Source organism: Sylvia atricapilla, chromosome 1 (assembly GCF_009819655.1).
Source record: "Sylvia atricapilla isolate bSylAtr1 chromosome 1, bSylAtr1.pri, whole genome shotgun sequence".
NCBI lineage: Eukaryota > Metazoa > Chordata > Aves > Passeriformes > Sylviidae > Sylvia > Sylvia atricapilla.
Genome location: NC_089140.1, coordinates 152,526,173 through 152,549,896, shown reverse-complemented (window position 1 = coordinate 152,549,896; position 23,724 = coordinate 152,526,173). Strand labels below are relative to the sequence as shown.

The 23,724-nt window shown below is 52.2% G+C and overlaps 4 protein-coding genes across 5 annotated transcripts in view; 1 reads left to right on the top strand and 3 right to left on the bottom strand.

Annotated features, from left to right (window-relative positions):
- Positions 1–23,724, top strand: part of LOC136372600 (NAD(P)(+)--arginine ADP-ribosyltransferase 2-like) — a 188,934-nt gene that overhangs the window by 145,719 nt on the left and 19,491 nt on the right. The window lies entirely within an intron of this gene.
- Positions 42–2,569, bottom strand: LOC136372615 (erythroblast NAD(P)(+)--arginine ADP-ribosyltransferase-like). The gene is made up of 3 exons (XM_066337309.1): positions 2,395–2,569; positions 1,021–1,805; positions 42–355 (listed from the first exon to the last, which is right to left on the bottom strand). The coding sequence occupies exons 2-3, from the start codon at positions 1,769–1,771 to the stop codon at positions 270–272; spliced, it is 837 nt and encodes a 278-aa protein (XP_066193406.1). The 5' UTR covers positions 1,772–1,805; positions 2,395–2,569; the 3' UTR covers positions 42–269.
- LOC136372641 (erythroblast NAD(P)(+)--arginine ADP-ribosyltransferase-like) overlaps positions 8,842–23,724 on the bottom strand; it is a 101,952-nt gene continuing 87,069 nt past the window's right edge. For both annotated transcript variants that reach the window (XM_066337371.1, XM_066337378.1), the window contains one exon: positions 8,842–8,995. In XM_066337371.1, coding sequence (XP_066193468.1) covers positions 8,910–8,995 — 86 coding nt within the window. In that variant the 3' untranslated portion in view covers positions 8,842–8,909. The remainder of the gene's footprint in view (positions 8,996–23,724) is intronic.
- LOC136375306 (erythroblast NAD(P)(+)--arginine ADP-ribosyltransferase-like) lies at positions 18,830–20,488 on the bottom strand. Its single transcript, XM_066340745.1, has 2 exons — positions 19,711–20,488; positions 18,830–19,064 (listed from the first exon to the last, which is right to left on the bottom strand). Exons 1-2 carry the CDS (start codon positions 20,459–20,461, stop codon positions 18,979–18,981), a joined length of 837 nt encoding a protein of 278 aa, XP_066196842.1. The 5' UTR covers positions 20,462–20,488; the 3' UTR covers positions 18,830–18,978.

The following is a 23,724-nucleotide window of genomic DNA, read 5'->3' as shown; positions in this document are numbered from 1 at the left end:
AGCCCTGCTTAAGAATTGTCTCTTTTTGCAGGTATTGACAGAATTCTTTAATGGAATTGGTTTGATAGAATCATTTAATAGAATGACTTTGCACAATGGCCTTGGTGGCCACAGTGGTCGCAGTGGCTGTGGTAGCCTTGTGGCTCAAGGAGTCTTGGTGATGATGGTGGTCACAGTGGCCTTGGTGGTTCTAGTGACCATGGTGGCCAGAGTGGCTGTGGTGTCCACAGTGACCACAATGACCTTGGTGACATTGGTGACCTCATGTCTCAGAGGACCTCAGTGGCCATTGCCAAGGCTGTGGTGGCCAGGACGAGTCCTCCGAGGTGGAAGGGGGCCATGGAGATGGTCCCACCTGGAGAACAAAGAAGAGGGTCTTAGGGACCATGAATGAAAAAGACGGGGACTGGGTGGCAATAATGAGGAGTTAGGGGTTACAGGACAGATGAGGGTTATGAGATAAAAGGTGACCAGGTGTTGAGGGGGAATATGGGGGGGTACAGGGGTCACGGAGGTCTGGCGCATCATCGTGGGCTTATGGGTTATAAGGGTCAGGGAGAGTAAGGGGGTGCCATGGGGGTGCCAGGGGTTCAGGGAATGCCATGGGGGGTCCCTGCCCACCCATGTCCAGCACACAGGGCCTGTCCCCACAGTACTGACTTTTGCAAGGAGATTGACAGGGACATGAAGGAAAAGGGGGCATCCATGTCCCTGTCCTGTCCCTGTCCCTGTCCCTGTCCTCTCCCAGATGTTGGGGTCCAAATCCTGGTGCCATGTCATGATTACTCCAGACCCCATGCCCACAATGGCTGTCCCCAGACTTGGTGTCTCTAGCACTGGGTATCTCTGTGCTTGTCCCTAGCACTTGGTGTTCTTGTCACCCCCCTCACACAGTTGGCATCCCTGTCTCTGTGCCCCATCCTTAGTGAGTGTCATCATGTCCCCTGTGCCTTATCAGGGGTGTCCCCATGGCCACAGTGGGTGTCCCCATGCCCCCCAGTCTGTCCCCTGTGGTTTCACCTTTCAGCCACTCGCAGTTGTATTTGCTGAAGGTCCCAGTGGAGCGGAGCCAGATCTGTGACTTGTTCCCTTCCTGAGTGACTTGGATGACCTCAAAGGTCTCAAAGGGTGGGATCAGCACCTCCTTGTTTTCTGGATATTTGGAGAATAAGCCTATATCCACACCATGGCACGTGTGCACCTGGAACACTGTCTCCACTGTACACCCCTCAGTTGGTTTGCTCAGAGACATTGCTGTGAATTGACTGAACCGGATGGTGTTGCCATGCTGCGCCTGAAACAGGACCCCGCAATCCCGATACAACACATCCAGACACTTTCCTTTCTGTGTGCCCCTCAGCGTGGCCAGGGCATCGGTCAGCAGGAAATGCAGCGTTTTGTAGTGGAAATTGTCCCGGTATTCCTGGGGTGAGCGCCCGGCCACGCGCATGGAAAGAGTGAATACGGTCCGTAGGCAGCTATATGTCATGAAGGCCATGATGGCAATGGCTTGGTCTGGGGATGCCAGAGGGGACACAGGGGACCCCCTCCTCTGCCACTCAGCCACAGCCTCAGTCCAGGCCCAGGCAAAGAAAGGATTCTTCTGGAACTCAGAGTAGTTGAGGGCCGGCAACGTCGCGGTCATGTCAGAGCCACAGCCCTGGTACTGGTCATCAAAAGAGTTCTGGGAAATGTCCAGGGGCTTCACCTTGATGGCTCCAGTGGCCACGGTCATTGCCAGCAGTGCCAGAGTGTGAGCCAGGGGGGCCATGGAGTACAGAGGCCACCAGGAGCAGTGGGGGACACTGCGGGACACAGAGGAGACAAGGGGTGGGTTCCGCAATGAGGGACTGGGGAGGGAAGTTGATTCAGCCCAGGGCAAAGGGAGGCACTCCTGGTCAGGAGAACCCCAGACATGTCTGGGGTCCCTGATCCCCAATCCTGGGGTTACTTATGCCTCCCCAGCCCCCAGCCCCAAAGGACCCAAATCCCACAGTCCCATGTCCTCCTGGCCCCCCCAGAAGCTCACTCCTCCAATGATTAAAAGCCTCCTCAGCACCCCATGGACCCTGCTCCAAATTCTGGGATCATTTCCTGAACCCCACAGTGTCCCCCTTCAGTCGTCCCCAGACCCCAATCCCACTCCCAGTCCCCAATTTCTGCAGTATCACCCAGGACCTCAACCCAAATCTGGAAAACAGCTCCTGCTCCCCCCATGTCTTAAAGCCCCTCCATGACCCCAATACCACTCCTGCTATTATGTGTCCCGCCCTCACTTCCCCACAGAGGACCCCACGACCCCATTTCTGTGATTCCCCCAGGGTCCCCCCAGGAGCACAATCCCAATCCCACAGTCCCCTGTCCTCTCCCCAGTGTCCCCCAAGCCCCCGATACCGAAATGGGCCGGAGTGAACTCCCAGACAGAACTGGAGGGATCACAAAGCCGGAATTCTTGATCAGCTCGGACTCACAGCAGACCTCGCCTGGTCCTGCACGTCAGGGGGACTTGGCCACAGGGCATTTATCCATACTAATTGGAAATATTCATTAAAATGGGCCTCCTAGCTAATACAGATGCAGCTCTCTCCTTGGAAATAATTTGCTCTAATGCATCATCTTATGCATCTCTAATGCACCTTTTCCTATTTTGAGATAGGATTAGGAGGAGAGCAAAGCAGGCCCAAATAATAAAAGTTGTAAAAATGGATTCATTAACAAACACTAACAGAAAACAATGAGAATCAAAATGAAACTTTCAAAACAGTTCCGCTTCACCCACAAATGTTCCCTTTTACCACTGACAACATAAAGAGAAAAAATCTGGTATTTTCAGTCCATTTCACCACTCTAAAATAATATTTCAGCCGTTCTTATGTAGAGGAGCCTCTCTCAGAAACTCCCATGGAGACATCAGCACAAGAAAACAGTTCTCTGGTGGCTCCCATGTCACAAATCTGCAGCTGCCCAGAAACTCTGCAAACTGTGAGGCCCCTGCCATTAGCACCTTTTTCCCACAACTGCATATGGGCCACATCTTCTTCTTTTAGGGTACTGTTTATGGGTGCCTCTTCTAGAGTAAAACAAAGGCTCCCTTCTTCTATCTGCAAAATCATCTTCATCTCAAGAAACAGGGATCTCTTTTTCCCTGGGAGCAAAGGGCTTCATATCACTTTGTCTTTATCTTCCTCTGTTCAAAGTTCTCCATTCAATCTCAATTCTATCAGTCCATGGCTATGACCAGAACTCTGCATCCCCCCTAAAAGCATTCTAAATGCTGTGGGGAAAATTTAGTCCATTCTCATGGCCTGCTAACAGAAATCCAGCCCAAACTAGGCAACTCCTCAATCACGCCCAAACTAAAACTTTTACTGTCACTTCACTGACCTCCGTCTCATGCAGTGTCTCCTTACGGTTCAGTCACTTTGTCTGTTGTCACTCACAGAATGCCCAGTGCTTTTGATAAGTCTCATCTGGCATGAAAATTGAAATCTCCCAGGCCTGCAGTGGACGTGATAGTTGAAGATGGTAGGGCCAGGCTGCACCAAAGTTGGGCCAAAATTTTGTGGTTCTGGCTGCTGGGCGGCCCCTTGCCCGTCTGCGGAGCCACTTTTTGCTCTCAGCTGCATGATCTCTCCCTCATCTGGGCTTCTCCTCCCCACCCTTTTCCTCTGCCCAGGAGTGACCAGAAAACTTGGGAGGGCTCAGCCCCCACAGCTTAGCAGCAGACTGTTTTAACAGCCGCTGGAAACCCCATCCAGGCTGGGACAGAACATATTCTCCTCCCCTCTCCCTGCCCAAAACCCACCAGGAAAGGCTTGTCCGGGCTGGGTCTGGCCGGCCCTGCCTGACCCCGGCAGAAGCTGGGCTGTCACCTTACCTCTTCTGAGGACGGAGGGAAAAGGAAGTTCTCAACCTCATCTCAACCTTATACGTGTATTCACAAATGCACATACTGCTTCCTCCGTGGTTAGATGAGGTGTCAGCATTTAAAAATTGGTCTCTGACAGGTCTCTGTCCTTTCCACAGAAAATTAACAGGTGCTTATAGGGAAATGTTTCCTCTTGAACTAAAAAACAAGTTGTGTTAACCCATAACAATTGCTTGGCCCTGCCTCTCTCAGGAAATGCTTTTCTTGTCCTGGAGAGTTCCTAAACAGGGATCTGAGTGGGTATTTTCACAGAATGCCCCAATATCTCAGGTGGCCTCCCCTCCAAATTTTGGTTTTGGCCGGCGCTGCTATTTCTGTCTTAGAGAATAAATAATTGTAAATAATCACACTGGAGTTTCCTTTAACTCTTTCTCCACTGGTTTGAGCCACATATATTGTCTTGTGGTAATACTTTTACATCTTTTTATCAATCTTTAAGTCAGGTTTTTTGCTCTTCCCAGCACCTTCATTATGTGGTGAAAAGCCACTCTATGGAGAGACAAGTGTCCACACAGCAGTTTTGAAACTTTATTTCAATGAAATTTCAGAGTTTTCACCCCTGTGAAACCCCTGTGGGGTTTCTCTCTCGAGGTTTCACAGGATGCAGTCTCCTTTTATCCCAAACTCTCAGCCACACCTTGCCCTCTTCCTTTCCCCACTGGCTGAGGCCAGGGGAAAGTGCAGTGTACTTGTATATTTATAGGATGCCTTGGAGTGGCTGCCTGGAACAGAGCCCATACACGATTATGAGAATGAAAGCAGGGATTTATTGAAAGCCTTCAATGGACACACCTGGGGCAGGCAGAAGCCTCTGAGAGGCTGCACCCAAGGTGGACAATGGTCACCAGTTTTTCATACAGTTATAAGTTTGGTCTGTCTACATGTAACATCAGGGGTTAATCCTCCAATTACAGCTTCAGGTAATGAAGTCATATTCCCACAGTTTGGTAACTGTCTGATTCTCTTTTGCTTATACTTTTTGGGGCCCAGGACAGTGAGGTGTCCTTGAGTTTCACCCTGAAGAGGAACTGTTTCGTCTGAATAAAACAAGAGAACAGCAGCTGACAGGCTGTGGAGTTCTAAATCCACTCTAAAACAATACAAGATCTTAAAATATAAAAGCAAAATCATATACACAGAGATGAGGACCCCTGTCAGCTGTGTCTCTTCTAGAGATTGCACAGCCCCAGCTCCTGCAGTTTTGCCTGGTGACAGAGATTCTCCAATGCCTTCATCATCCTCACAGCCTCTGCTGGACCTGCTCCAGGATCTCCATGTCCCACCTCTCCTGTGGAGCGCAGAGCTGGATATGACACTGGACAGAATTGGACATGGCACTGGATAAAGCTGGACGTGGCACTGGACAGAACTGGACATGGCACTGAATAAAGCTGGACATGGCACTGGACAGAACTGGACATGGCATTCAGCAGAGCTGGACATGGCCCTCGGCCGAGCTGGAGATGGCCCTGGGTACAGCTGGACATGGCACTGGGCAGAACTGTGAAGCAGGACTTCAGTTTTATTAAGCTTCTGGTAGTCGGGAGAGCTGACACCCATAGACAGGGAACCCCTTAAAACATGGGAAGGCCGGACAGAGCAATGCAGATCCAACCAATGTGGTTAACATAAGTTCTCTGTTTATTCTGTCTCAAATGGCAGGTTATGTACACTTCAGTATGGTTTACAATTACAGGTGTTCTCTCACTGGTATACAGCATGAGAAAAATGCAAACAAACATCGTTTATCTTATTCTTAAGGTGGCTAAAATGTTCACACTACCAACTGTACCTATTAACACCTGGAAAACCCACTGTACCATGCACACACCTTAACATAATTTCTAACTGCGCCACAGGCTTCACAGACCTAAATCTGGGGCCCAGGCTGGGGTAGCTCAAACCTTACTCTAGATATAAACCATGTCCTCGCTCTCTAAGAAATTCTGCTACAGACACCCTCCAAGGGGATGCAGGACTGACTCAGCACTGACAACTCCACAAGACACATTCTGGACCGCTTGGACCCGCCAGCGCTCCTCAGCTTGAGTTGGTGTGGAAGGCACCCTGCACCCAGGGGGTTTTATGTTGTTTTACATTTTACTGTCTTGTGGGTGGGCGATCCCTTTCCATCAGGGACAGCCACAGGGAGTGGGATCTCCCAGGCTGAACGAAAACGTGTGTGTATGGGAGTTGTATTTTTAGCGGGGGAATAATTTCATGTGGGAAGTTTAGTTTATTAATTGTTTAAGTTTTTCCCCCTCTTGTGTTCAGTGTATGGAGCCATTTTAAATATTCCAAACTGAAGTTCTCTTTCCCGCTTTGTATATTTTGCCCCTCTGTGTCCCTAACCCTTTGTCCCTTCAGGGAGGGTCAGGAGATGGAAACGGCCAAAAGGCACAGAAGTGCTCCCGACCTTCTGCCATCTCCCATATCCTTCTATCCCATTCTCAGGATGGGTCCACACAACCCATCCTCAGTTCTGTCCTCACCCACATTCCACCATATTTCAATGCTGTCCTTCTTCTCCACTCCACACAAAATGGCATCTGCACATCAAGGGGAACCACCATTTTGAGTTAATTTCTGCTGTTTTGAGTGAGTTCATTCCCACCATTTTGAGTGAGTTCATTCCCACCATTTTGAGGTCATTCCCACCATCAGTCTTGTTTCCCATCTTTGCACCAAGTCCTTCCCATGCGACGGGTTCCACCCTTCATTGAGTACCACCCCAGTGTTGGGAGCCTCCTACTCCATCAGGAAGATCAACCCTCTAACACAGGTCCTGACTCCTCTGATCAGGCCTTTATTAGTTCCTGCACATCCAGAACCGGAAATAACGCTGGCCGAAAGGCAGTCGTCTTGGTGGCCAAAGGCTTGGAACACCGGGCCTTGCTGGTTGGCCGAAAGCCTCGCTCTGCTGCTGTTGGGCAGGTTTCCTCTTCGGAGAAAGAGAGTGAGACACTGGAGCCCTTCATGTGCTCTGTGTGGGGTGCTGGTTCAGGGATGAGAGCAGGGCAAGCACTGAGCCCTTCCCACCATGAGATATTCCCATTGGGATCACTCTGCCAGCTCTGGACTCCAGCACAGAGAAGATGTGGAGCTGCTGGAGCTGGTTCAGAGGAAGCCATAGAGCGGTTTTGAGGGATGAAGCTCCTCTGCTGTGGAGACAGCTGGGGGTGTTCAGCCTGGAGAGTGATCCATGGGGACATCAAAGCCCCTTCTTGGCTAAAGAAGCTCCAGGAGAGCTTGGGAGGGACTTTGGACAAGGGCATTGACAGACAGGACAAGAAGAACAGCTTCCCACTGTGAGAGGGCAGGGTCAGACGGGATATTGAGAGGAATCGTTCCCTGTGAGGGTGGTGAGGCCCTGGCACAGGCTCCTCAGAGCAGCTGTGCTGCCCAGTCCCTTCTCGTGTCTAATACCACGTTGGAGTGTCTGGAGCAGCGTGGCTCAGGGGAAGATGTCCCTGCCCATGGCAGGGCTGACACAGGATGGGCTTTAAGGTGGCTCCATCCCAAAACATTGCAGAGCCCCGGGGCCGGGATGGGGTGGGGCGGGCGCTCGGCAGCGCCACCAGCTCGTGCTGCCGCCTGGTGGTGACACCCGGAACTGCAGCTGAGGGGGCGGCGCATGCGCAGTGCCGCTGTTTAACCCTGCTCGCTGCTGCCCTCCAGTGGACAATTCCTGAACCACAACACCACAGCGAGTTCAGGAGCTGAGGGCTGAAGAGGGAAAATTCCCCGATTTGAAAGAAAAAATAGTTTCCTGAGTGAAACATCAGGTTTTTACAAAAATCAGTGGGTGATGGTGCCTCTGTCCCGTTTTCTCCAATTTATTTTTCATCCTTTTTCTTTCTGTTTGTTTTTCTTTTTTTTTTTTTTTCTTTTTTTTTCCTCCAAATGCTTCTTTGCTTGCGTTGCTTCAGATCAGGAACTTTGTGGAACTGGTCCTGAACTGATCATTCATCCTTTTCTAATTGCTCTGAGCAGCCTCTCCCCCCAGCTTCCTCAGCCACTTCTGGTGCTACAGAGCCTTCCTGACCTCCATCTCTTCCCTGGATGTGTTCCAGCCTTTCCAGGTCCTTTCTGAGGAGTTCCCTGCAGTGAAAAGGGGGTGAAGAGGAAAAAGGAAGGAATGTATCTCCAATGCCTTTCTGCAGATCGAGGTTTAAAAAATACAGCTTTAAGTTGCCACTACCGAAAACACCAGGAACTGCCTTATTATAGGAAATGAGGCACCCTGCAGGAAAGGTGTTAAAAGAGCTGTAGCAGATACATCAGGGGAGCCAGCAGCAAATTTTGGTAAACTTTTAGTAGGCCGGGCCAGCAAGGGTCAAATTTCTGATTCATGTTTTATACACCAGGCAAGCAAGGAGCATTTTCCCACTCCAGGCGAGCAAGCAGCAATTTTTTTGGATACATCAGGCAAGAAAGCCAAGGAGCTTTAGGAGGTGGCCTTGATATTGGCACTGCCAAACCCCTCTGTTGGGAAGTATCCAACTGGCCTCAGGCACTGCCCAATCTCTGCTGTCCGTGCTGTCCGTGCTGTCCTGGAAGCTCCAGCCCTGCTCTCGCTGGTCCTGCTGGCTTTGTGCTAGTCACTCCTGGGCAGCTTTCAGAGGGCCTTCCCTAGGATGGTCCTCCTGTTACAGTGACCATGGTGGCCACAGTGGCCGTAATGGCCATGGTGACCTTGGCCACCTTGGAAACCACAGTGGCCATGATGGCCTCAGTCATTACCATGACCGCGGTGGCCACAGTGGCCACAGTAGCCTCATGGGTCACACTTGCCACAATGGCCATGGTGACCATGGTGCTTCCAATGCTCGGAGTAGTCATAGGGGCCAAAGTGGCCCCAGTAGACACTGTGGCCTCAGTAGCATTGGTGCTGTCATTTTTCTTGGGGTTGTGGTGGCTTATGTGATCACGGTGGCCACAGTGGCCTCCAAGACTGCAGTGACCTTGGTGGCCTTGTGGCTCAGAGGGTTCCAGTGACCACTGCCATGGCCACGGTGGCCAAGAGAAGCCCCCCGAGGTGGGGGGAGTTCCTGGGGAGGCTTCCACCTTGGGACATAAAGAGGGGGGCTCAGGGTGACCATGGGAGAGGGGATAAGGGTGAAATGGGGGTCCCTGAGGGTGTGGGGGTCAGAGAGGGTCATACCGAGTTCCCTGTCCCCTGTGCCCAGCCATGGGTGGCCTTGCCCCCTCAACCCCATTGGTTGTCCCCAGCCCTCGATGTCCCTGTTGCCTTCACCTGGCACTGGGTGTCCACATACCCTCTGCTCAGCAATGGCTGTCATTGTCCTTGTCCCCAGCACTGGGCGTCCCTGTTCCCTCTGGGCCATGGTTGTTCCCAGCACAATGTGTCCTTGTCCCTAATGCTCGCTGAGCATTCCTGCTCCCCCCCGGTTGTCCCCATGGTGTCACCTTTCAGCCACTCATAGTTGTAGTTGCTGGAGTTCCCGGTGGACTGAAGCTCAGTGTTCATTGTGTTCCCTTCCTTACTGACACCGGTGACCTTGAAGGTCTCGAATGGTGGGATCAGCACCTCCTTCTCCTCTGGATACATGGAGAATTTCGGGATGTCCACACCATGGCACGTGGTCATCATGAACATTGTGTCCTGCCCAAAACGCTGGGCCACCATTTTGTTCAGTGATGTTGATGTGAATTGACCAAAGCGGACTTTGTCATCTTTGTTCAACTTGTACTGGGAGGAGAGGGGTCAGGAGGTCAGGGAGTGACTGTGCCCCTCTGCCCTGACAATGAGGCACATTGGAAGTGCTGTGTGCAGTTCTGGTCAGTGCCAGGACAGGAGGGACATGGACATCCAGAAGCAGGTCCAGCAGAGGCTGTGAGGATGATGAGGGCACTGGAGCATCTCTCTCATCAGGCAAAGCTGCAGGAGCTGGGGCTCTTCAGCCTCAAGAGAAGACACAGCTGACAGGGAGCCTCATCACTGTGTATATGATGCCTTAGAATTTTGCCTTTGTAGTTTTCAGATCCTGAACTGCTTTAGTGTGTAACCCTAAAACTCCACAGCCTGTCAGCTGCTGTTCTTCCATTTTATTCAGACAAAGCAATTCCTCTCTAGGCTGAAACTCAAGGACAGTTCACTGCCTCAGGCCATGAAAATATAAAGAAAAGTGAGTTCAGGCATTAGCAAACTGGAGTAATACGACTTCATTACCTGAAGCTGTAATTGGAGGATTAACCCCTGATATGGAAACAGGCTAAACCGATAACTGTATGAAAAACTCATCACCATTGTATATCTTGGGTGCAGCCTCTCAGAGGCTTCTGCCTGCCTCAGGTGTGTCCATTGAAGGCTTTCAATTAATCCCTGCTTTCGTTCTCATAATAGTGTCTGGGCTCTGTTCCAGGCAGCCACTCCAAGGCATCCTGTAAATATACAAATACACTGCACCTTCCCTGTGCCTCAGCCAATGGGGAAAGGAAGAGGGCAACGTGGGGACAGGAATTTGGGATAAAAGGAGACTGCATCCTTTGAAACCTTGAAAGAGAAACCCCATGAGGGTATGGCTGTGGAAACTCTGTGCCTTTATTCCAACAAAGTTTCCAGGCTGTTTTGTGGACACTTGGCTTTTCATAGAGTGGCTTTTCACCACATGCGGAAGGTGCTGGGTAGGGCTTAAAGACTTAGCAGCAAATGTGATAAAAGGACATAAAAGTATTTATGCAGGACAATAAACACAGCTCGAACTGTGAGAAGGAGATAAATGGAACTCCAGTGGGGTTTTGGACAAGTTCTGTAACAGAGAAGGAGCAGTACCTGCTGAAAGTGAAAGTTTGAGGTGAAGTGATCTGAGATACTGGGGCACTCAGTGAAAATGACCACCCAGATCCCTTTTTAGAACTCTCCAGGACAATAAGAGAATTTCCGGAGAGAGGCGGAGCCATGCAAATGATGTCCAGGAGAAGTGCTGTGTCTGTATTAGATAGGAGGCCCATTTAATGAATATTTATAATTAGGATGGATAAATAACCCATGGTAAAGACTCCTCTGACCTGCAGGACCAGGAGAGATCCGCTGTGAGTCTGAGCTGATCAAGAATTCCGGCTTTGTGATCCCTCCAGTTCTGCCCATGAGTTCACTCCGGCCCATTTCGGTATCAGGGGCTGCGGGGACACTGGGGACAGTTTGTGCGTGTGTGTGGGGGGGGACAGGGAACTGTGGAATTGGGGACCAGGAGGGTGTTGGGAGTATCACCACACTGGGATGTGGGTCATGGGGTGTTCCAGGGCAGTGATGGGGGGCACAGGGCTTTGGGAGGGGCAGTGAGATACTGGAGGGCACTGGGGGAAACTGGGGGACACATGGGATGGGATCAGGATCTTGGGGGCCACTGGGGTTCCCATGGGACTGGGAGTGGGATTGGGGAATGGGATGGGGATTAGGGGACACTGGGGTTACTTGGGAAGGGTCAGGAAGTGACCCCAGGGTTTGAGTCAGGATCCTGCAGTGGGGCTGAGAAGACACCTTGAGGAGGGATACAGGACTGTGGGAGAGTGTTGAGGGTTGAGATTTTTTTTCTTTCCTTTTCTTTACTTGTTAGCAGTGGAATTTTTTTCCCATTATGTTGCTAAGAAGCGCTTTTGGCTGGATGCTTGAGACTGGGAGGGGAGGAAAAACTCTCTCTTACTCTATCTGAGCCTTCCCAGGGAAGTGGTGTAGCTGGGGCTGGGGAAAGGAACTCACTCCTGCTACAGAAGTCCAGCCTCGTGTGGGGTGAGCCTCTGCTCCTGGGGGCAGCCTCAGAACTGAGACCTTGTGATCTCCTGCCTCACTAAAGAGGGGCCTTCTTCTGTGTGGGGAGCTGGGTCATTGTTGTCCTACCCCCCTGTTGATTCTTCAGCATTGCTGGGACTTTTTGCTGCTCTGTAGCCCACAGCCCCTGCCTGCTGAGACCTCCAGAGTCTTCAGCCTCAGCTCTGAAGTTTCTGATCCTGCTCTTCCCATCTCAGACCAATCCACCATTACTGCGCTCTCCCCGCCCCACAGCGCCCCCTGCAGCCGCGGAGGATCACTGCACCTGCCCCGCCCACCGGGAGCCAGCAGCGCCCCTGCTGGCTGTGCCCGGAACTGCACCAAAGGGGAAAGAGCCGCGCTCAGGGAAGCTGTTCCCAGGGTCCTGCTCCTGTTTGTTATTAATGCTGAGGTTGTTGTTGTTAGTATGCCATGTTAGACGTTCTAGCAAACAGCTGTTATCCCTAGCCTTATACCTCTGCCTTAGAGCCCTTAAATTTTCTAAATCATATTAATTTGGAGGAAAAGGGTTTGAATTCTCCATTCCAAGGCAGGCCCTGCCGCTCCCCAGCAGAACATCTGACTTTCAAACCGAGACAACTGCTCCGGACAGCACAGACAGCAGAGATTGGGCAGTGCTTGGGACCAGTTGCACACATCACGACAGAGGGTTTTGGGTGTGGCAATGGCATGGTGACTTCCTAAAGCTCCTTGGACACTTCACCTGATGTATCCAAAAATTTGCTGCTTGCTCACCTGGCATTTAAAAAATAAATTGAAATTTAGATCCTTGTTCGTGTGGCATATCATGTCCCCAGCTGCAGTTCCGGGTGTCACCACCAGGCGGCAGCCCAAGCTGGTCTGGGGGCAGAGCGCCCGCCACATCCCGGCCCTGGGGCTCTTCAATGGTTTGGGATGGAGTCACCTCAAAGACCATCTGGTGCCAGCCCTGCCATGGGCAGGGACATCTTCCCCTGGGCCAGACTGCTCCAGGAACCCCCCAACCTGGCCTTAGGCATGGGCAGGGACTGAACAGTCACAGCTTCTCTGGGCAACCTGTAGCAGGGCCTCACCACCCTCACAGGGAAGGATTGTATTGGAAGGATTTTATTGGGTGGTGATGTCTTTGAAAAACAACTCAGTGGGTTGGGGTCTTCCAGAGAAATGGTTTTCAATGTCTTCAAAATAGGTCTCGATGTCTCTAGAAAAATGAAGCTTTCACAAAACCCTTGTGGTTTGACCAGAAAGTTTGAACTTCTGAACATTAAATTCATGGGAGAAATAGATTCCCACAAAGTCTCTTTCATAACCCAGACAGCCTGAACTTAGTGATTTTGAGGGAAAATAATGGGTTAATGGGGAAATGAGGTAGGTGGTTGGGGAAGGCTGCACCTTCCCAGCAGCCCTATTCAGCTGATGGGGAAAGGAAGAGAGCAAAGTGTGACTGAGAGTTTGGGATAAAAGGAAGCTGCATCCTCTGAAACCTCGAGAGAGAAACCCACAGGGGGTCTGGCTGTGGAAACTTTGTGCCTTTATTGGAATAAGGTTTGAAAGCTGTTTTGTGGACACTTAGCTTTTCATAGTGTGGCTTTTCACCACATGCTGAAGGTGCTGCCTTTAGAAACTCTGTCCCTTTATTCGAATAGAGATTCAAGGCTGCTTTGTGAACATGTGGCTATTTATAGCATGGCTTTTCCTCACGCACTGAAGGTGCTGGGTAAGGCTTAAAGACTTATCAGCAAAAGTGATAAAATGTTACAAAAGTATTTACACAGTACAATAAACACGGCTCAAACCAGTGCAGAAAGAGATAAAGGAAAATCCAGTGAGATTTTTGACAAGTTCCGTAACAGAGAAGGAGCAGTGCCTACTGAAAGCAAAAGTTTGAGGGGAGGTCACCTGAGCTATTGTGGCACCCAGTGAAAATGACCCCCAGAAACTCCATTTTAATGACTCTCCACGACAATAAAAATGATTTCCTGAAAAGGGCAGTGCCTTGCAAATTATTTATGGGAAAAATGCTGGTTTTGAATTAGCTAAAAAGCCCACATTGAAGATATGTATAATTAGGATGGATAGATTCCCCCGTCACTCTCTCTGACCACCAATCCACCCCCTGCACCCCCGGCCACCCCAAAGCCTCCCCCTGCCCATGGCCCCCATCTCTCCTGTCACTCCTAACTCCGTGTTATGGCCTCCAACAACCTCCTCTCTCCCCCCATGGCTCTCCTGACCTCCCTGATCCCCACCCTCGAAGGTCCTCTGCCCCACCAGAACGCTCCTCATGGCCCTCCTGTACCCCTGAAACCCCTGATCCCTCACAGACCCCTCTCAACCCGTTCATCCCCATGGACCCCTCACCCCTCTCTTTTTCCCCCCACACCCACTCGCAGTCGTATTTGCTGAAGGTCCCGGTGGAGCGGAGCCAGATCCGTGTGTGACGCCCATCCTGGGTGACTTTGGTGACCTCAAAGGTCTCGAAGGGTGGGATCAGCACCTCTTTCTCCTTTGGATACATGGAAAACTGATGGATGTCCACACCATGGCACGTGTGCACCTGGAATATGGTGCTTCTACCAAATCTCTGGGCAGTCTTTTTGCTCAGCGATGTTGATGTGAATTGGCCAAACCGGACCCTCTGGCCGCGCTGTGCCTTGAAATGAATTTCACGCACGCCTCGGAACACGTGGCGACATTGCTTTTTCTGAGCATCCCTCAGTGTCCCCAGGGCCTGGGTCAGCAGGAAATGCAGCGTTTTAAACTGGAAGTTCTTTCGGTATATCTGGGGGGAGCGCCCGGCCACGCGCACAGCTGCATTGAAGGCCCTGTACATGCGTGGCATCGTGTAGGCCATGATGGCGATGGCCTGGTCTGATGACACCAGAGGGGACACACGAGACCCCTTGCTCTGCCACTTGGCCACAGCCTTAGGCCACAACTCAGCAAAGAGAGAATTCTTCTGGAACTCGGAGCGGTTGAGGAACGGCAACGCCGCGGTCATTTCAGGGCCACAGCCACAGTACCGGTCGTCGAAGGATTCCCAGGCCATGTCCAGGGCCACCTCCTTGATGGACGCAGTGGCCACGGTCATTGCCAGCAGTGCCAGGGTGTGAGCCAGGGGGGCCATGGCAGGGAGAGACCACCAGGAGCAGTGTGGGACACTGGGGGACAAAGAGGGGACACTGAGGGCACGCAGGGGTACATAAGAAGGGTTCCTCAGTGAGGGACTGAAGAGGAGAACTGAGGTCAGCCCAGGAAAGGGGCAGAGCCCTGGCTAAAAGACCCCTGGACATATCCTGGGATGCTGATCCCAACTCCTGGGGTCATTCCAGGACTCCCCAGTGTCCCTCAGACCCCCAGGACAATCCCAGTCTCAGGGTCTCATGTCATTCACCATTAGTGTCTTCTGGCCCCACAGGACAGCAATTCAAATTCTGGGCTCACTCCCTGTCCCCCAGCAGTGTCCTCCATGACCCCAATCCCACGCTCACAGTGCCCCCACAGCCCCTACTTCTGTGTCCCCACCCCAGTGTCATCCCTGTGCCCACCCTGAGCCCCATAACCCCACTCCCAGTCCCATCTCCATCCCCACATTGGGTGTCAGCTCAGCCTCTCTGCAGTTCCCCAGCCCAAACCCCGGGGTCATTCCCTGACCTCCCCAGTGCCCCATCAGTGCCCCACCCACCCCCAGTCCGAATCCCAGTCCTGTGTTTACCCTTCCAGTGTCCCCCAGTGCTCGCCAGGACCTCAATCCTGCTCCCAGATCTCTGCAGCCCGCTGGTGATCCCAAAATCCTCAAGAACCTCACTCTAATTCCTAAAGTCACTCCCTCAGCCCCCCCAGTGTCCCCCAAGGCCCTCTCCCAGACTCCAATCTTACTCCAAGGATGGGATGCTTTGATGATGGCAAGATGTTTTAATACCCACTGGAAACCCCATCTAGGCTGAGACAGAACATATTCTCCTCCCCTCCTGTTGATAGAGACTCACAGAGAAAGGCTTGGCCGGGCTGGGTCTGGCCGGCCCTGCCTGACCCCAGCAGAAGCTGGGCTGCCACCTTACCTCTTCTGAGGACGGAGGGAAAAGGAAGTTCCCAGCCTCAGCTCAACCTTACATGTTTATTCACAAGCATATACAGCTTCCTCTGTGGTTATATGAGGTGTCAGCATCTAAAAATTGGTCTCTGACAGGTCTCTTTCCTTTCCACATAAAACTAACAGGTGCTTATAGGGAAATGTTTCCTCTTTAACTAAAAACCAAGTTGTGTTAACCCGTAACATCTGCATGGCCCCACCTCTCTAAAGAAATCCTCTTCTTGCCCTGGAGAGTTCCTCAACAGGGATATGTGCGCTTGTTTTCACAGAGTGCCCCAATATCTCAGGTGACCTCCCCTCAAACTTTTGGTTTTGGCATGCACTGCTCCTTCTGTCATAGAGAACTTCTCAAAAACCACACCGGAGTTTCATTGATCTTCCTCTGCACTTAACTCTTTCTCCACCTGTTTGAGCCACATATATTGTCTTGTGGAAATACTTTGACATCTTTTTATCATCCTTTAAGTCAGGCCTTCAGCTCTACCCAGCACCTTCAGTGTGTGGTGAAAAGCCTCTCTATGGAGAGCCAAGTGTCCACACAGCAGTTTTGAAACTTTATTTCAATGATGTTTCAGAGTTTCCCCCCTGTGAAACCCCTGTGGGGTTTCTCTCTGAAGGTTTCAGAGGACTCAGCCTCCTTTTATCCCAAACTCTCAGCCACACCTTGCTCTTCTCCTTTCCCCATTGGCTGAGGCACAGGGAAGGTGCAGTATATTTGTATATTTACAGGATGCTTTGGAGTGGCTGCCTGGAACAGAGCCCAGACATGGTTATGAGAATAAAAGCAGGGATTTATTCAAAACCTTCAATAGACACACCTGGGGCAGGCAGAAGCCTCTGAGAGGCTACACCCAAGATAGACACTGATCACAGGTTTTTCATACAGTTATCAATTTGGTCTATTTACATGTAACATCAGGGTTAATCTTCCAATTAAAGCTTAAGGGAATGAAGTCATATTACTCTAGTTTGCTAATACCCCAACTCACTTTTATTTATACTTTTCAGGGCCTGAGACCGTGACATGTCCCTGAGTTTCAGCCTAGAGAAGAATTGTTTTGTCTCAATAAAAAGGGAGAACAGCAGCTGACAGGCTGTGGAGTTCTAAATCCACACTAAACAGTTGAGGATCTGAAAAAGATAAAAGCTCAATCCTAAGGCATCACATACACAGGGATGAGGTCCCCTGTGTCAGCTGTGTCTTCTCTTGAGGCTGAAGAGCCCCAGATCCTGCAGCCTTGTCTGGTGAGAGAGATGCTCCAGTGCCTTCATCATCCTCACAGCCTCTGCTGGACCTGCTCCAGAATCTCCATGTCCCTCCTGTCCTGAGGAGTGAAGAGCTGGACACGGCACTGGGCAGAGCTGGACATGGCACTGGGAAGAACTGGACTGGGCACTGAACTGAGCTGGACGTGGCACATGGCACACAGCACAGTTCTGCCACGGCTGCCAACCCTGCACTGCCTGGTAAGCCCCTGGGACACACAGAGCCAGGGCACAGAGCTGGGGAGTGCAGAGAAGGGGACTTCTTCCCTCTCCTTACAGCTTCTTCCCTCCTCTCAATGCTTGTTCTCACCCCTCACAGATTCTTCCCTCCCCTTACAGCTGTGGTGGTGCTCAGAATCCCCCGGCATAGAGTGGGGCTGGGTGGGTGCCTTTCCCTCCCTCCCGTCCCTCACTGCCACCCTCTATCCCCTCTGCCCTTCGTCCCTCCATGCCTTCCTCATTCCGCCTCTCCTGTTCCTTTTTCCCCACATCCCACGTCTTTCCTGCCTCACTCCCCATTCCCTCGTTGCCCCATTCCCCCATCTCTACTGTCCTCCCTCATTTCACCCTCCTTCCCTCTCCGTCACTCCCTCCATCCCCCTCTGTTCCCTCTCCTCTCTCCTTCCCACCAACAAGGGACAGGAAGAGGGGAAACGGCCTCAGGCTGTGCCAGGGGAGGCTCCCGTTGGACACCCGGGGCGGGGATGGGGCGGGGCGGGGCTCTGCAGCGCCACCAGCTCGTGCTGCCGCCTGGTGGTGACACCGGGAACTGCAACTGAGGGGGCAGAGCATGCGCAGTGCTGCTGTTCAACCCTGCTCAGTGCTGCCCTAAGGTGGGCAATTCCTGAATGGCAACTCCCATAATCCCCAAATCCCAGAGTGGGCCGGGCTGGAAGGACCCAGAGTGGGCACCTGGTCCAACCTCCCACCTCAGGCAGCATCATCCCTGAGCACTGGATTGGGTCCAGAGCAGCCCAGAGCTGGGCATGGCACTGGGCAGAGCTGGACACAGCACTGAGCAGGGCTGAAGGTGGTACTGGGCAGAGGTGGAAATGGCACTGGGCAGAGATGGGCACAGCATTCCCGATGTGCCTCCCTGGGCAGGGCAGAAGGACACCATCACTCCTGGACGTCCTGGCCCTGCTCCTCCTGACGTCCCCTGGATCCCTCCTGGCCCCAGGCCACAGAAGGCTCCACTGGTCACCCACCAGCACCTCCAGATCCTTCTCCACAGCTGCTCCTGCAGGTCCCCCCCACCCAGGGGATGGCACTCCGGACTGTCCCTCCCCAGGGGACCATGGACCTGCCCTTGCCCTCTGGAACCTCCCAATTTCCTGGCTTTCAGGTCCCCCTGAAGTGCAGGATGTGTCAGGATGCTCTGCCTACAATGTGGCCAAGGGACAGTGCCCCGTTTGTGGCCATTGGGGCTGCATGGAGAGGGGTCCTGTGCTGATTTTGGTGTTGAGTTGGGCTAAAAGCAGCCCAAATCACCAAGCCCAAATTGACAAGGGAGGGTGAAGCACCAGAGCTGGGCCTGGCCATTCATCAGCTGACCCTGGCCATGTCCAGTCCCCTCCCAGACAGAGATTCCTCTCCCATATTCCTGCTTGGAATGAAATGTGTGTGAGGTTCCTCCCTCGGGGAGGGGAGGCTCCCCAAGGATCCTGTGCTGGGCTGAGAGAAAGAGACTTTCCCACGAGTGCTGGTGTGGGGAGTAACCTGGAGCCCTGCTTAAGAATTGTCTCTTTTTGCTGGCTTGGAGAGAAATCTTAAATGGAATTGTTTTGATAAGATAATTTAATAATTTGGCTTAGTGCAGTGGCCTTGGTGGCCTCATTTCTCTGGGGGTCCAGGTGTTCTCGGTGATCGTGGTGGCCACAGTGACCACAGTGACCTCGATGACAGTGGTGGCCTCATGGCTCAGAGGATCCTGCTGGTCACTGCCAGGGCTGTGATGGTCAGGAGAAGTCCTCCAAGGTGGAAGGGGGCCGTGGAGACACTCCCACCTGTGAGACAAAGAGTGGCATGAGAGGGACCATGAGGGAGAAAGAGGGCGTCTGGGTGGCCAAAATGGGGGGTTAGGGGCGTGAGGAGGAGCCATGGGGCCATGAGGTGACAGGTGACAGGGTGTTGGAGAGGTATGGGGGGGGGGGTTATAGGGGCCAGGGAAGTCAGGGGGGTCATGGTGGGCTTAGGGGTGACAGGGGTCAGGGGATGCCATGTGGGTGAGGGGGTGACAGATGTTTAGGGAATGCCATGGGGAGTCCTGGCCCCCCCATGTCCAGCACACACAGCACTGCCTTTGGTGGGGAGGGACAGGGTCAGAACGGGGGCGTCTCTGTCTCCGTCCTCCCCTGGCAGGGGTGTCCCTGTCCCCTCCCAGATGTGGGGTTCCCCATCCCTGTGACCTGTCATGGGCATTCCTGTCCCCATGTCCCCAATGGGTGTCCCCATTCTTGGTGCCCCCAGCACTGGATGTCCCTGTCCTTGAACGCAGCACTGGGTGTCCCTGTCCCCCCACCCAGAGCGGGTGCTCCTGTCTGTGTCCCCCATCCCCAGTGAGTATCACTGTGTCCCCTGTGCCTTTTCATGGGTGTCCCCCTTGACACAGTGGGTGTCCCCATCCCCCCAGCGTGTCCCCTGTGGCGTTACCTTTCAACCACTCGCAGTTGTATTTGCTGGAGGTCCCAGTGGACTGGAGCTTGATTATTTTCATGTCCCCTTCCTGTGTAATTTCAGTGACCTGAAAGGTCTCAAAAGGTGGGATCACTACCCACTGGAATTCCGGATGCTCGGAGAAAGATTGTACTCCCGTGCCCTGGCACGTGTGCACCTGGAACTCTGTCTCCTCTGGGCACCCGCCTTCACCCTGAGGTGGTTTGGTCAGCGACGTTATGAAGAATTGACCAAACCTGACAGTGTCACCACGCTGTGCCTTATACAGGACTCCACAGTCCTGAACGAACACATCCAGACACTGCCCTTCCTGAGTGTCCCTCAGCGTGGCCAGGGCGTCGGTCAGCAGGAAATGCAGCGTCTTGTAGTGGAAATTGTCCCGGTACTCCTGGGGGGAGCGCCCGGACTCGTGAACCATACCATTGAACATGTCGGATATTTCTGTCATGAAGGCCATGATAGCAGTAGCCTGATCTGGGGACAGAGTGGACACAGGGGACCCCCGCTTCTGCAACTCGGCTGCTGCCTTCGCCCAGACCTGGGCAAAGTCAGGATTCTTCTGGAACTCGGAGTGGTTGAGGGCCGGCAATGCTGCGGTCATGGCAGGACGGCAGCCCCGGTACTGGTCATCAAAGGAGTCCTGGGCCATGTCCAGGGGCTCCACAACATTTGCTGTGGTGGCCACGGCCATTGCCAGCAGTGCCAGGGTGTGGGCCAGGTGGGCCATGGCAAGGAGAGGCCACAGGAACTGGTGTGGGACACTGGGGGACACAGAGGGGACACAGAGGGGACACAGGGAGGGTTCTTCAGTGAGGGACTGGGGAGCGGATTTGGGTCAGCCCAGGGGGAAGGGAGGCACTCCTTCCCAGGGGACCACTGGACATGTCTGGGACCCTGATCCCCAATCCTGGGGTTAATAATGCCTCCCCAATGTCCCCACTCTGCCCCAGACCCCAATCCCAATCCCACAGTACCATTTTCCCCTGCCTGCCCCCCCCCCCCCCCCCCCCAAAACCCAATCCTACTACCATGATTACAAGTCTCCTCAGCCCCATCAGGACCCTGACCCAAATCCTGGCGGCACTCCCTGAGCCCTTCAGTGTTCCCCTCAGCCCATCCCCAAATCCCAATCCCACTCCCAGTCCCTAATTTCTTTGATGTCACTGTTGGAGCTCCACCCAAATCTGGGCACCATCCCCTATCCCGCAGTGTCTCCCACAACCCCCCATGACCCCAATCCCACTCCCACCATTCCATGACCCCCCTCACTTTCCCCCAGAGCACCCCATGACCCCAGTCATGTCCTGTGACTCCCACAGGGTCTCCCCAGGAGTTCAACTCCAATCCCACAGTCCCCTGTTCCCCCAGAAGTGTCCCCAGTGTCCCTCCAGCCCCTGATACCAAAATGGGCCGGAGTGAACTCCCAGACAGAACAGGAGGGATCACAAAGCCAGAATTCTTGATCAGCTCGGACTCACCACAGACCTCGCCTGGTCCTGCACGTCAGGGGGACTTTGATTTGGTGTTGGGATTTATGTTTGTTCCTTTTTACTCTAAAGAATTTCTTCCCCATAAGTTACCAAGGAAACTAAGTGTTGATACTTAATGCTACTGAGCCAAAAACAATGGGGTGGTCAAAGCTCGGAGGGAGAGATAACACGAGTTTTGGGGCAGGTAAAGGACAGAGCTTGAGGCAGCTAGGCACTCTGCTTTTTTGGCGTTCTGGGAGAGAGAACAGCTGAGTTGCTGCTTGCTGCTAGAAGAGTTCACTGTCACTGGAGAAGTCCAGTCCTGGGAAATCTACCATCATCTGCTCACCCTGGAATTGTGAGCTTCTCTGCCACCCTGAGAGAGCTGAGCCAGCCCTGCCCCGCCGTCATGGTTCTGTGAGCACTGCTCCTCTTGCTACAGCATGACCCCGCCTGCCAGGACACCCTGCCCCTGCCTGCCCTGCCAGGACACCCTGCCCCTGCCCTGCTGGGACATCCTGCCCCAGCATCCTGCCATCCCAGCTACCAGCCCAGGACTTTTCCACTGTTCCAGCTTGGTGCTCTGAGGATCCTACAGTGGCACCAAGACCAAACTGCCCTATGTTTTTCTGAAGTAAAGCCCTCAAGGTTCTTGGTACTGTTGTTATTAATGCTGTAGTCATGGGTTTTGTTTGCTTTGTTATACATACTAGTAAAGAACTGATATTTCTATTTCCAAAATCTTTTCACTAAAGGCAAATTTATAGTGGGAAAAACAGGGGGTGGTGGTGGTTTACATTCTCCATTCCAAGGGAAACTCCAGCTTTCCCTGGCAGATATCTGTATTCCCAAACCAAGACATATAGGGAATTTATCCATCCTAAAAGAAAATATTCATTAAAATGGCCCTCCTATCTGATAAAGAATCTGTGCTTTTCCCATCAATAATTTGCTGTAATGGCTTCACCTTTGCCAATTTATGTTTCCCAAATTTAGTGTAGTGATTTAGGTGTTTGTTGAAATCATCTACTCCTTTTCTTACTGTGAGATAGGATTAGGAGGAAAACAGGGCAGGCCCAAATCTTAAAACATGTAAAAATAGATTCATTAACAAACATGAACAGAAAAGGATGAGAATCAAAATGAAACTTTCAAAACACTTCCCCTTCCCCCACAAGTGTTCCCTTTTCAGCTAATAACATAAAGAAAAAAAACTGGGATTTTCAGTCCGTTTCACCACTCTAAAATATTATTTCATCCATTCTCATGGAGAGGAGCCTCTCTTAGAAACTCCCATGGAGATATAGAAACAAGAAAACAGTTCTCTGGTGGCTCCCATGTCACGAATCTGCACCAACCCAGAAATGCTGCAAACTGTGAGGCCCCTGCCATTAGCACCTCTTTCCCACAACTGCATATGGGCCACATGTGCTTCTTTTAGGGTACCGTTTATGGGTGCCTCTTCTAGTATGAAACAAAGATTCCCTTCTTCTATCCACAAAATCATCTTCTTCTCAACAAACAAAGGTCTCTTTTTCCCTGGGAGCAAAGGGCTCCATATCACTTTGTCTTCTGTTCGAATTTCTTCATTAAATCTCAGTTATATCAGTCCACTGCTCTGACTAGAACTCTGCATCCCCCTAAAAGCATTCTAAATGTCCTGGGGAAAGTCTTGTCCATTCTCATGGCCTGCTAAGAGAAATCCAGCACAAACTAAGCAACTTCTCAATCACCCCTCCAACCTAAGACTTTTAGTCTCTCTTCAGTGACCTCCATTTCATGCTGTGACTTCCTGTGGTTCAATCACTTTGTCTGTTGTCACTCAGAGAGCGTCCGGTGCTTTTGATAAGTCTCATCTGGCATGAAAAGCTAACAACTCCCAGGTCTGCAGAGGGTACAATGGTTCTTGCCCAGGAATGGCTGAAGATGGCAGAGCCAGGCTGCACCAAAGCTGGGCCCAAATCTCAGAGTTCTGACTGCTGGAGCCACTTTTTGGTCTCAGCTGCACGATGTCTGGCATGGCTGGGCTTCTTCCCCCACACTTTTCCTCTGCCCAGGAGTGACCAGAAAACTTGGGAGGGCTCAGCCCCCACAGCTTAGCATCAGGATGTTCTAACAGCTTCTGGAAACCCCATGCAGGCTGGGACAGAACATATTCTCCTCCCCTCCCCCTGCCCAAAACCCACCAGGAAAGGCTTGGCCGGGCTGGGTCAGGCCGGCCCTGCCTGACCCCGGCAGAAGCTGGGCTGTCACCTTACCTCTTCTGAGGATGGAGGGAAAAGGAAGTTCTCAGCCTCCTCTCAACATTACATGCTTATTCACAAAGGCAAATTCAGCTTCCTGCGTGGTTAGATGAGGTGTCAGTATCCAAAAATTGACCTCTGACAGGTCTCTGTCCTTTCCACAGAAAATTAACAGGTGCTTATAGAAAACTGTTTCTTCTTTAACTAAAAACCAAGTGGGGTTAATCCATGACATTTGCATGGCCGTGCCTCGCTCTGGGAATCCTCTTCGTGTCCTG

Coding starts and splice junctions, on each gene's coding strand:
- LOC136372615 (XM_066337309.1), bottom strand. CDS start 1,771: ATGGCCCCCCTGGCTCACACTCTGGCACTGCTGGCAATGACCGTGGCC. Junction 356..1,020: donor CAACTGCGAGTGGCTGAAAG/GTGAAACCACAG, acceptor TTTGTTCTCCAG/GTGGGACCATCTCCATGGCC.
- LOC136375306 (XM_066340745.1), bottom strand. CDS start 20,461: ATGGCCCACCTGGCCCACACCCTGGCACTGCTGGCAATGGCCGTGGCC. Junction 19,065..19,710: donor CAACTGCGAGTGGTTGAAAG/GTAACGCCACAG, acceptor TTTGTCTCACAG/GTGGGAGTGTCTCCACGGCC.